This window comes from Lutjanus erythropterus, unplaced genomic scaffold (assembly GCF_056507025.1).
Source record: "Lutjanus erythropterus isolate fLutEry1 unplaced genomic scaffold, fLutEry1.hap2 Scaffold_171, whole genome shotgun sequence".
NCBI lineage: Eukaryota > Metazoa > Chordata > Actinopteri > Lutjaniformes > Lutjanidae > Lutjanus > Lutjanus erythropterus.
Genome location: NW_028146648.1, coordinates 12,792 through 25,000, shown reverse-complemented (window position 1 = coordinate 25,000; position 12,209 = coordinate 12,792). Strand labels below are relative to the sequence as shown.

At 41.6% G+C, this 12,209-nt stretch overlaps 1 protein-coding gene and 1 long non-coding RNA gene across 2 annotated transcripts; one reads left to right on the top strand and one right to left on the bottom strand.

Moving 5' to 3' along the window:
• Positions 1-40: 40 nt before the first annotated feature.
• Positions 41-1,116, bottom strand: LOC146304086 (uncharacterized). Its single transcript, XR_014769585.1, has 2 exons — positions 985-1,116; positions 41-82 (listed from the first exon to the last, which is right to left on the bottom strand). It is a non-coding gene; the product is annotated as an uncharacterized LOC146304086 (long non-coding RNA).
• A 177-nt stretch (positions 1,117-1,293) lies between these two features.
• On the top strand, positions 1,294-10,883 carry haus2 (HAUS augmin like complex subunit 2). Its single transcript, XM_084714272.1, has 7 exons — positions 1,294-1,304; positions 1,876-1,991; positions 4,403-4,458; positions 6,891-6,989; positions 8,791-8,860; positions 10,476-10,608; positions 10,728-10,883. Exons 1-7 carry the CDS (start codon positions 1,294-1,296, stop codon positions 10,858-10,860), a joined length of 618 nt encoding a protein of 205 aa, XP_084570398.1. The 3' UTR covers positions 10,861-10,883.
• The last annotated feature ends 1,326 nt before the right edge of the window (positions 10,884-12,209 follow it).

The window sequence follows — 12,209 nt, the reverse complement described above, 5'->3', positions numbered from 1 at the left end:
TCCTCAAATCAGCTGACAGCTTTAAGGCTCCTCCTCCTCCTCTTCTTCTTCTTCAGTGGTGTTAATGAGATCAGACTAATCCCTGCAGAGGAGAAGACGGTCAGCAACAACAAGCAACAGGCTGCTGGATGAGAACAGCTAGCATCATTAGCATTAGAGCTAGCATCATTAGCATTAGAGCTAGCATCATTAGCATTAGAGCTAGCATCATTAGCATTAGCTGGACAGCAGTGTGTCTGTCCTGTCAGATGAAAGTATTTTTTGGGCCCTTTAATTGGACAGCTGATTGTCCCCTGTCTTAACAATAATAATATCAATCAAATACAGAGCTGTTAATCCATTATTAACCAATTATTACATCAATCATAAACTATTTAGATAATCAATTAATCTGAGTCACTTTTTGAATTAAAATAAGTCTAAATTCTCTGATCTCAGTTTCTTCAATGTGAATATTTTCTGCTTTCTTTCCTCTCTGACAGGAAACTGATGATCTTTGACTTGTGGACAAAACGAGACATTAGTTTGACATTTTCTGACATTTTCTGACCAAACAACGAATCAATTAGTGGAGAAAATAAAAAGCTCGTGACAGAATAAATGAATGGTTTCTCTATAAATGTTCTTAAACAGAATAATATTCTGTTCAGTTTGAATGTAAACGTTCATATGAAGTTTTGAAATGATTTTTCTTCTCATCAATATCAAACCTGTTCAGGTGTATTTCTGTCTCCACGTGACTCAGAACATCTGATTGATGATTTGATTCAGACACGATCATTAAATTTATTTGTTTATTAGTGTCGTTGTTATTTTCTTCAGTATATTTGTCATAATTGCTGTTAAACCTCTGAGCAGCGTCACACAGAGCGGACGTTAGCTCACAGGCTAACAGGCTAACAGGCTAACAGTCTGAGGTTTATTCTGGGTGTGAATCAGAGCTAATGTTAGCTAATGTTAGCTCGTTAGCAGCTTCATACTCACATCACAGACTTTAATCCCGATATTTCAACTTCAGTCTGCCGATAAACGGAGTTCACGGATCAATAATCGGCTCACTACCCGCACATCAAACTGGAACTGACGCCATATTTGTTTTTACTGAAGGCTGAACGGCACTGAGACCACAGCGGAGACAGCCAATGAGAGCAGAGCACAGCTTACATCACTGCTACGGCCACGCCCACTTTTCCCTCTGTGCCAAAAATGTATTAATAAAAACATAAATATTCACCCAGTGGTCACAAAGTACTCGAATCAAAGTACAGATCAATGAACGATCAACAATATCAGATGGTCGATCGGTCTGTCTCTACACAAAGCAGATTATTAATATATGATACTAATCAATGATAATATTAATAATATTAGTATTGTTGTTGTTAGTATGATATTATTTTAAAATGTGGAGCACGTGGTCATACATGTTCTCCATGTTTGGACCCATTTTTTAGTCTTTCCTGTAAAGATTATTTTCATTATCAATTAATCTGTTCATCATTTTCTTAATTGAAATTAAATTAAAAATATTGATTAGCATTTCCCAAAGTCCTCAACTCAAAGATCATCAGTTTCCTGTCAGAGGAGTAAAGAAACCAGAAAATATTCACATTTAAGAAACTGAAATCACAGAATTTAGAGGTTTTCTTTGCTATGACTTAACCTGGTTGTTGATTAATTTAATAATCGATTAATAATTGATTAATTGATCAGTCATGGTAGACAGTGTGTGGTTGGTTGTGGACAGAACTTCAGTGTTCAGTTCCTTCAGAGTTTTAATATATAAGAAGAACAGTGAGAGTTCATTCAGGACTGAGTCCAGCAGGGGGCGCTGACGCGACACTGAGGACACTGTTACACTGGAAACACACGAAGAAGAAGAATTACAAACAAGAAGAAGAACAGGAGGAAGAAGAAGAAGAAGAAGACAAACGGTCCGGCGGATTCGGGTTGTTTGAAGCTGACCGTCATCAGTTTACTGCAGTGTGAAGGTAAGAAGTGATTAAACTTCGTGTTTACGTCATATATTATATAGAATAATCACATACATCACATCCGCCTACAGACTGACAGTGAGTTTGAACAGTAATGTTAATGTTCCCCGCGCGCCAACATTTCAAGTGCTCCCGTATTACAGACTTTATGGCAAATACACAGAGGCGGAAGAGAAAGTCAGCGCTAGGATGCTACAGCGTAGATCAACTTCCGGTTTTCAGAATAAATCGTGGGTTATTGAAAGGGAACACGGGAGACGTGTCGGTGTGGTTCTGCACTGGTTTTGAGTCATTATGTCACGTGACCTAGACACACACACACACACACACACACACACACACACACACACACACACAAAAACACACACACACACACACGCATATATATGTATATATATATATATACACACACACACACATATATGTATATATATATATATATATACATATATGTGTGTGTGTGTATATATGTATATGTATCAGACTGTGAGACGGCAGCCTTTCTCACCCAGCCTGTATGAACCGATCGCCGTGGCAACCCCAGATGTTCACATCAGTAAAGTCGGACAGATGAATGTAGTATATATTCACTCGACTGGAGAAACATGTGACCACATTAAACACAGACACAGACAGAAACCTGCAGGCGGAGCTGCTGCTGCTGCTGTTAGCACTGCTAACGTTAGCCACGCTGTGTGTCAGGCTAGCAGCTAATGTTAGCCACGCTGTGTGTCAGGCTAGCAGCTAACGTTAGCCACGCTGTGTGTCAGGCTGCAGCTAACGTTAGCCACGCTGTGTGTCAGGCTGCAGCTAACGTTAGCCACGCTGTGTGTCAGGCTGCAGCTAACGTTAGCCACGCTGTGTGTCAGGCTGCAGCTAACGTTAGCCACACTGTGCGTCAGGCTGCAGCTAACGTTAGCCACACTGTGCGTCAGGCTGCAGCTAACGTTAGCTCTGTGTTCTCTACCTGCAGACACTGTGACCCTCTTCAGTCTGAAAAGGTGAAGAGTTTATTGAGTTGTCGTCTTGTTTTGTACATTAATGTGTAGGTTTGTGTTGCACAGAGCAAAGTAGCATCTCAGCTGCATTTTAAGTACGAGTTGTTGATTTTAGACTGTGATTAATGGCTTCAAATGGCGGACAGTGTTTAACATTATAAATTAATAATTTCTGCTAAATTTTAATCGACAGGGAAATTAGTTTCCAGGGAACGGCTCTAGTGCACACGCTCAAACAAACATGCCTGTGGTGTTGGTGTGCAGCAGTGAAATGGGTCCCTGCTGAAACATTTTCCAGTGCAGAATCACACTGACACGTCTCTTTTCATTGCCTTTCAATAGCCCACATTTTATTTTGAAAACCAGAAGTTGATCCAGCATCCTAGCGCTGACTTTCTCAACCACCTCTGTGTATTTGCCATAAAGTCTGCAATATGGGAGCACTTGAAATGTTGGAGCGGCTGGTTTGACCACAGTGCTGTTTCCTCGCTGTCAGAGACGCCAAACCTCATTTAAAAATGCAGATTTAAACTTTTGTTATTTTCTGTTTGAATAAAGTGACTGATGTAAGAAAATCACTTAAATAACATCATAAGTCACTTTATGATATTAGAGACAAGTATGTGAACTAATCAGATACAATTGATTGACAGACTGTTAAATTTAATGTGATAAGTCAGATTGTTAGTGTTGTCAGTTGTAACAGTTTAAAACAGTGAGTCATATTAAGTAATTTTATCTCAAAAGTACACCTCAGAGTAATCAGATTTCTAAAATCTAACACATTATCTAATATCTGAAAGTCTGTATTTCTGAAGAAGTCTGGATGGTTGTTGACGTGGTGATGAGACTTTATTTACTCTGAGTTAAAACTAATTTAACATTTAAATATAGTAAAATATGAAAATGACAGAAACGTGTGTCAGCAGACGAGTCACATGCTCACGTTGGATCGTGTCTCCAGAGACATGAAACGGGACACTTGACTCAAACACCAGCAGCAGTTAAGCTAAAAACTCAGATGATGCCGACGTCAATGGAAAAACCACTGGAACAGCTGGATTGTATAACACAGTAATAAGTTTGTGTGTCTGTGTGTGTGTGTCTGTGTGTGTCTGTGTGTGTGTGTGTGTGTGTGTGTGTGTGTGTGTCTGTGTGTGTGTGTGTGTGTGTGTGTGTGTGTGAGCATAGAACTGCAACAGATAGAATGAGTGGACACGTTCTGATCCTTCACCATCTAATATCGTCATATCACACAGTCCAGCGCTGCTTCAGTTTGTCTTCAGTTTGTCTTCAGTTTGTCTTCAGTGTGTCTTCAGTTTGTCTTCAGTGTGTCTTCAGTTTGTCTTCAGTTTGTCCCTCTGTGTTTGTCTTAGATGGAGGAGGACTTGTCTCCGTCTCACTTCTCAGTGTCTCCAGCTGCCAGCCTTCTGTCCCGATGGGTCTCCAGAGGAATTGTGTCTCAGGTGTGAACATCCGATCTTCATCCTCACTGAAGACACTGTGTGGTCATTTCTCGTCTCATTTAAAGGGACAGTGTCACTTTAAATCCACTCGTATTCATTCAGACGTTCAGAGGAAATTTATTTATTTTTATTAATGAAGCAGATTAAAGCGGTGACCTGGACAAGAAAGCAGCAAAGTTACATGTCAGTTACAAACAATAAAAACCATAAGACACGACAGATTATATCATATATTTTATAATATTCAGTGTTTTAACAGACTGATGTCCACAATCACAGAACAGAAATGATCTGTTACAACAGACGGGTTAGACGATGGAGGGAGACGAGTCATCGCTGTTCCCTCCCGCGGGGGGGAGACACAGACACAGACTTCAGACACAGACACAGACATAGACTACAGACACAGACTACAGACACAGACACAGACTACAGACACAGACACAGACACAAACACAGACACAGACTACAGACACAAACACAGACACAGACTACAGACACAGACACAAACACAGACACAGACTACAGACACAGACACAGACTTCAGACACAGACACAGACATAGACTACAGACACAGACTACAGACACAGACACAGACTACAGACACAGACACAGACACAAACACAGACACAGACTACAGACACAAACACAGACACAGACTACAGACACAGACACAAACACAGACACAGACTACAGACACAGACACAGACTTCAGACACAGACTACAGACACAGACTACAGACACAGACACAGACACAGACTACAGACACAAACACAGACACAGACACAGACTACAGACACAGACACAGACACAGACTACAGACACAGACTACAGACACAGACTACAGACACAGACACAGACACAGACTTCAGACACAGACACAGACTACAGACACAGACACAGACTACAGACACAGACTTCAGACACAGACACAGACACAGACTACAGACTACAGACTACAGACACAGACTACAGACACAAACACAGACACAGACTACAGACTACAGACACAGACATAGACTACAGACACAGACACAGACTTCAGACACAGACACAGACATAGACTACAGACACAGACACAGACTACAGACACAGACACAGACTACAGACACAGACACAGACTACAGACACAGACTACAGACACAGACTACAGACACAGACTACAGACACAGACACAGACTACAGACACAGACACAGACTACAGACTTCAGACACAGACTACAGACACAAACACAGACACAGACTACAGACACAGACTACAGACACAGACTACAGACACAGACTACAGACTTCAGACACAGACTACAGACACAAACACAAACACAGACTACAGACACAGACTACAGACACAGACACAGACACAGATTACAGACACAGACACAGACACAGACTACAGACTACAGACACAGACACAGACACAGACAAAGACACAGACTACAGACACAGACATAGACACAGACTACAGACTACAGACACAGACACAGACACAGACTACAGACTACAGACACAGACACAGACACAGACTACAGACACAGACACAGACTACAGACACAAACACAGACACAGACACAGACACAGACTACAGACTACAGACACAGACACAGACACAGACTACAGACTACAGACACAGACTACAGACACAGACTACAGACACAAACACAGACACAGACTACAGACACAAACACAGACACAGACTACAGACACAAACACAGACACAGACACAGACACATACTTCAGACACAGACACAGACACAGACATAGACTACAGACACAGACTACAGACACAGACACAGACACAGACACAGACATAGACTACAGACACAGACACAGACACAGACATAGACTACAGACACAGACTACAGACTTCAGACACAGACTACAGACACAAACACAGACACAGACACAGACACAGACTACAGACACAGACACAGACACAGACTACAGACACAGACACAGACAGACATCATGTCCAATAGTTTAACACTAAGCTTTTGGTTTTTTCTGTTAATAGTTAAGATTCAAACTATAAACGGGTCATAAAAAACTTCACTGCAGAACACAGAACATTATTTAACTCACCTGAAATCATCTGTCATGAATCATAATGTTCATTTTTATGAGCTGTGTCTTATGAACCCTCTGAATAATGTGTCCTTTAAACAGCATTAAAGGGACAGTACATATAATCTGAAGTGGGAATTACCTTAAATATTTTCACCACTTCACCTGACACACAGGTAAAGACCCGAGTCATATTTGTCTTATCTAACGGTGGTTTCCTGTCAGAAAAGGTGAAAATATTCTAAATACTTCTTCTAACCCCACATGAGATACTAGGAACTATCCCTTTAATGTCATTGGATAGAACCAAGAGGTGGAACACGCAGAACAGTTCTGTCAGTGAAATGTTCTGTCTCTACCTGTCCTCAGGAGGAAATAGACTCCACCTCTTCCAAGCTGAGCCCCACCTTCTCCTCTGACCTGTACGAGGCTGAACAGCGAATCAAATTGCAGAGACAGCTGGATGAGGTATGCTTCAGTGTGATGTCACTTCCTGTTTATCAGTGCATCATTGTTACAGGACAGACTTGCTTTGCTTAGAGAGAGAGAGACAGAGAGAGACAGACAGGAAGAGAGACAGACAGAGAGACAGACAGAGAGACAGGCAGGCAGAGAGACAGACAGAGAGAGAGAGACAGAGAGAGAGAGAGACAGAGAGAGAGAGAGAGACAGAGAGAGAGAGAGAGACAGAGAGAGAGACAGACAGAGAGACAGACAGAGAGAGTCAGACAGAGAGAGAGAGAGAGAGAGAGAGAGAGACAGAGAGAGAGACAGAGAGAGAGACAGAGAGAGACAGAGAGAGAGACAGACAGACAGAGAGACAGAGAGAGAGAGAGACAGAGAGAGAGAGAGAGAGAGACAGAGAGAGAGAGAGAGACAGAGAGAGAGAGAGAGACAGAGAGAGAGACAGACAGAGAGACAGACAGAGAGACAGGCAGGCAGAGAGACAGACAGAGAGAGAGAGACAGAGAGAGAGAGAGACAGAGAGAGAGAGAGAGACAGAGAGAGAGACAGACAGAGAGACAGACAGAGAGAGTCAGACAGAGAGAGAGAGAGACAGAGAGAGGGAGAGACAGACAGACAGAGAGACAGAGAGACAGACAGAGAGAGAGACAGAGACAGAGAGAGACAGAGACAGAGAGAGACAGAGAGAGAGACAGACAGACAGAGAGACAGAGAGAGAGAGAGACAGAGAGAGAGAGAGAGAGAGAGAGAGAGAGACAGAGAGAGACAGAGACAGAGAGAGACAGAGAGAGAGACAGACAGACAGAGAGACAGAGACAGAGAGAGACAGAGACAGAGAAAGACAGAGAGAGAGAGAGAGACAGAGAGAGAGAGAGAGAGAGAGAGAGACAGAGAGAGAGAGAGAGAGAGAGAGAGAGACAGGCAGAGAGAGACAGACAGAGAGAGAGAGAGACAGAGAGAGAGAGAGACATACATGACAAATAAACCATACATCAGCAGAAGTCTATGAAGTATAAGTGTGTGTGTGTGTGTCTGTGTGTGTGTCTGTGTGTGTGTGTGTGTGTGTGTGTGTGTGTGTGTGTGTCTGTGTGTGTGTGTGTGTGTGTGTGTGTGTGTGTGTGTGTGTCTGTGTGTGTGTCTGTGTGTGTGTGTGTGTGTGTGTGTGTGTGTGTCCAGCTGTAACTCTGCTGAACTCATTGTTTTGTTGTGTCAACTGATAAAGTCATTTTCAAACAACAACCCAGAATTTTCCAGCTTCCAGAGTTTGGATGAATTAGTTGATGTTTTTCTGTTATTTTGCTACATTAGTTACTTTGCAGTTCGGCTACGTTAGCAGGAAAGCTAACTTGGCTAACCCGAGGTAGCAAGATGACAAAATTCACAATATGAAATTATTTCTAAACAACTCTTTCACATGCTGTGTTGTAATGAAGCTCCCTCGAATGCACCGCCGATGTTTACTCTGCTTTTTTGTCTGGCGTCGGTCCAATTCCTGTTTGGCTTGACGGGCTTCGGTGGACGCGACCTTTTCTTTGGGCTCACAGGCGTCTGTTTGTTGCTGTATAGAAGCGACCTGAATGGAGGCACTCGGCAGCCAACTCACATGTCATCAAGTGCGACCTGAAACATTTAAGAGTCTAGCTGTCTGCAGGCTGATAGAAGGAACCGATTGAGACGGGGAACGTCTCTTTTTTCTGCTCATGCAGCATTTTTTCACTCGTTATTACAAAATGATTAAAACACATTTTGGTCACAGAAAAAGTTGATTAATGCTCCTTTAAATGTGGTTTTGTGTTTGTTGCAGCTGCAGCTTCAGACGGAGCTGCTGCAGGTGGAAAAGGAGGGCGCCGACGTCACACACACCTTCTACCTCAGTAAGTGTTAAAGGAGCAGTCTGCTGTTTCTGCTGACGTCAGTGATAAATGTTAAACACTGAAACTGGGTTCACTCAGTCACATAATGAGATAATAACTCATCAGATTAAAAATCTCAACTGATCATATAGTTCATGTAAAATAGCAACATTTTTAATTTATGCTGTTACTCTTCAAACTTTTTTACTTTCTATTTATTCTAAAAAAAGAAAAAGAAAAGAATGTTAATTAAAGTCCTCAAATGTCTCATTTTGTCCACAACTCAAAGTTTACTGTCAGAGAAACCAGAAAATATTTATATTATAAAATTCAGGAATTGTGACAATTAATCAATGTTGTCATAACCTGGTTTATTCATACAGTGATGTCAGCTAGTCATTAAAATACTTTCATTAATATATGTGTATAAATGGTATTCATTAGGCCTGTCAATCGATTAAATTAAAATTAATCACGATTAATTGCATGACTGTCACATTTTTTATTTGTTCAAAACGTAACTTTATTATATCAAATACATTAACCAAAAACAATGACAAATATTGTCCAGAAACCAAAGTCACTGCATTTGGCATAAAAAAATATGCTCCAATAATAATATTACAAACCCATCAGTCCATCAGATATAGATGAACATATTGATCTGATCAATTTAACACTAAGGTCAAAACAATAAAAACATCAATAGAAAAGTCAACTGTAGTTTCTATGGTTCACTGCAGGCTTCAGATTCAAACCAGCTGTGTTTTAGGAAAAGGTCACTATTTATTTATTTATTTATTTATTCAGTATTATTATTATTATTGAATAAAAGCTTGTCCTCTCCTTTATTCAGCTCAGTGTTTAATGATGAAACAGTGTTTTTGTATTAAAGCAGCAGGATCATTTCCATCAGTGAGGATGTTTTAGATCACAGCAGACAGTAAACTGCACACAGACACACTGAGGACATGAAGAGGACAGACAGTCTGGACTCTTCGTCATGACAGAGACAAACGTTTCATGGAGACGAGCGTCTGTCAGTTTGGTCTTTACAGAGACGGATATTTTAATCTGTAGTGTTTAAACCACAGAACTGTACAGTAACATCAGGATTCATCATCAATAAAGTTTTTGTATCAGTCAGTACTTCACTCGCTCCTCCTCCTCCTCCTCCTCCCTCACTGTTACCATCAATCAGGAGGAAGTATTTAAAAATACACAAATCAGACTTGTAGTTAAAAATCACAAACCACAGAAGAACAGTAACATGATTCAGTATTGTAAAAAAAAGTTTTAAGGTCAGGTCAACACATCTGTCCATATTCTTTCCTCGTCTCTGACAGTAAACTGAATAACAGACGAACCTGTTTACATTAACGAGTCGATCCATTTACGACCGTTGATTCACTTCTGCAGGTCAGACCCAAATCACAGAATGTGTTTTTTTATCACACGTCAAAAAACTTTGTGCTGTTAAAAGGAATTTGCTTCAAGGCGTCATTGACGCGTCGACAGTCATAGAATTAATATAATTTTCTTGTCTGTTCCATTAATGTTTATCAAAGTCATCTTGTTCATTAATATTTGTTGATGTCACCTGGTTCATGTCCTCATCATCTGTTCTGTCATACAGCTCACAGGTTCCACATGTTCCAGATGTTCTGTGGTCACCTGCAGGAGCTTCTGAAGGATCAGAACAGTTTGAAACAGAGACTGATGAGACCGCTAGGACGCACAAACCTGCCCGTTCACGCTCACTTGCACAGGTAATGCCTGTCTGACATCATCAGCATCAGTCTGTCCCCAGTCTGTCCCCAGTCTGTCCCCAGTCTGTCCCCAGTCTGACCAGTCTGACCAGTCTGACCAGTCTGTTTGTGTGTTTAAGGTTGGTGGTGGACCTGGTGAAGATGCTGCTGGACTTCATGGACACTCTGGAGGACAAACTGGTCTCAGTCCGCTGCAGTCCCACCTCTGGAGACTTCTTCGGCCAGCTGGTCAGTCACATGACATCAGTGTAACATGTGATATACAGGGAATACAGAGGAACATTACTGACAGAATAACATGCTCTTCTGCAGGCTGGGTTCCATTTAGGTTTAGTCTTTGGTCTCAAATGTTATTTATGGAGATGCACCGATCACCTGGCCAGATACCAGAACCAGCTGGTTTTCTGGTGACCGGCTTCTCAGCACCACATACCGGATCCTGTGCAGGTCTTATTCACACATGTACTCTGCATGATGGTCAGGCGATGCGCACCACAGACACGCTGACTGTACTGTTAAACCCACGTCAGTGCTGATCACAGTTACACGCTCAGTCACATGGTCACATGATGTCAGTGTCAGCGACAGACCCCAAGAACAGCATAAAGAAAAGACAGACATTCCTCAATGAGACAGACAGCTGACGGTGTCACCCAGCAGCGGTAAACTCTCTAGCTCTTCATGCTAATGTTAGCTAGCAGCTAACTTACTGCTGTTCACAGAGGGACAGTTCAAATCTCACTTCCTGTTCTGACTGAAGAATAAACAACGTGTTGATGCGTCTCCTCAAACATTTTCTCATCCAGACTCCTTTAACTTCTGCGTCTGTTTTTCTCACAGCAAAGTTTTTCTACAGCGAACTGTTGCACCGCGTCCGTCTCCGGTTTGTTTACATCATTCCACATCACGAGGTCACGTGAAATCACGTCCCACGAAATCTCACAAGATCGCATCCCCTTTAGTACACGACATTAATCATATGATAAGGTCTGGCTGTAATCTGGAGCACTTTTGGAGAAAATGTCAAAGTTAGTTAATAGTTGGGGCGTCTCTGTAGCTCAGTGGGTAGAGTCTGTGCACCATGTGCTGAGGCTGTCAGTCCTCTGCAGCGGCTGCCGCTTTGATTCCCGCCTGCAGCACATTTGCTGCCTGTCATCCTCCCTCTCTCTCTCTCTCTCTCTCTCTCTCTCTCTCTCTCTCTCTCTCTCTCCTCCTTTCTTGTCATATCTTCAGCTGTCCTTATCTAAATAAAGGCAAAAAGCCCCAAAAATAACCGTATTTAGTGGTCAGTGTTTTATTATGAACATCCAATGCAGTTTTACAAGAAAAGTTGTGAATGCTGTCAATTATAGTTCTTAGAAAGACTGAAAATTGGAATCGGTGCATCTTTAGTTATTCAGTTGTAATTTAGTTCTAAGTCTTTTAGTCGACTAAAATGTAACATAATGTGTTGTTTAAACTTATTTCTAGATTAGGTCTAAGGTCTAAGTGTCATTTCTTCAAACATGCACTCTTCTGTTTGTGACACATTTGTCTCACATTTTGATTAGAGATGCACCGGTTCCAATTTTCTTTGTCTTTCAGTCTTTCTAAGAAACAGA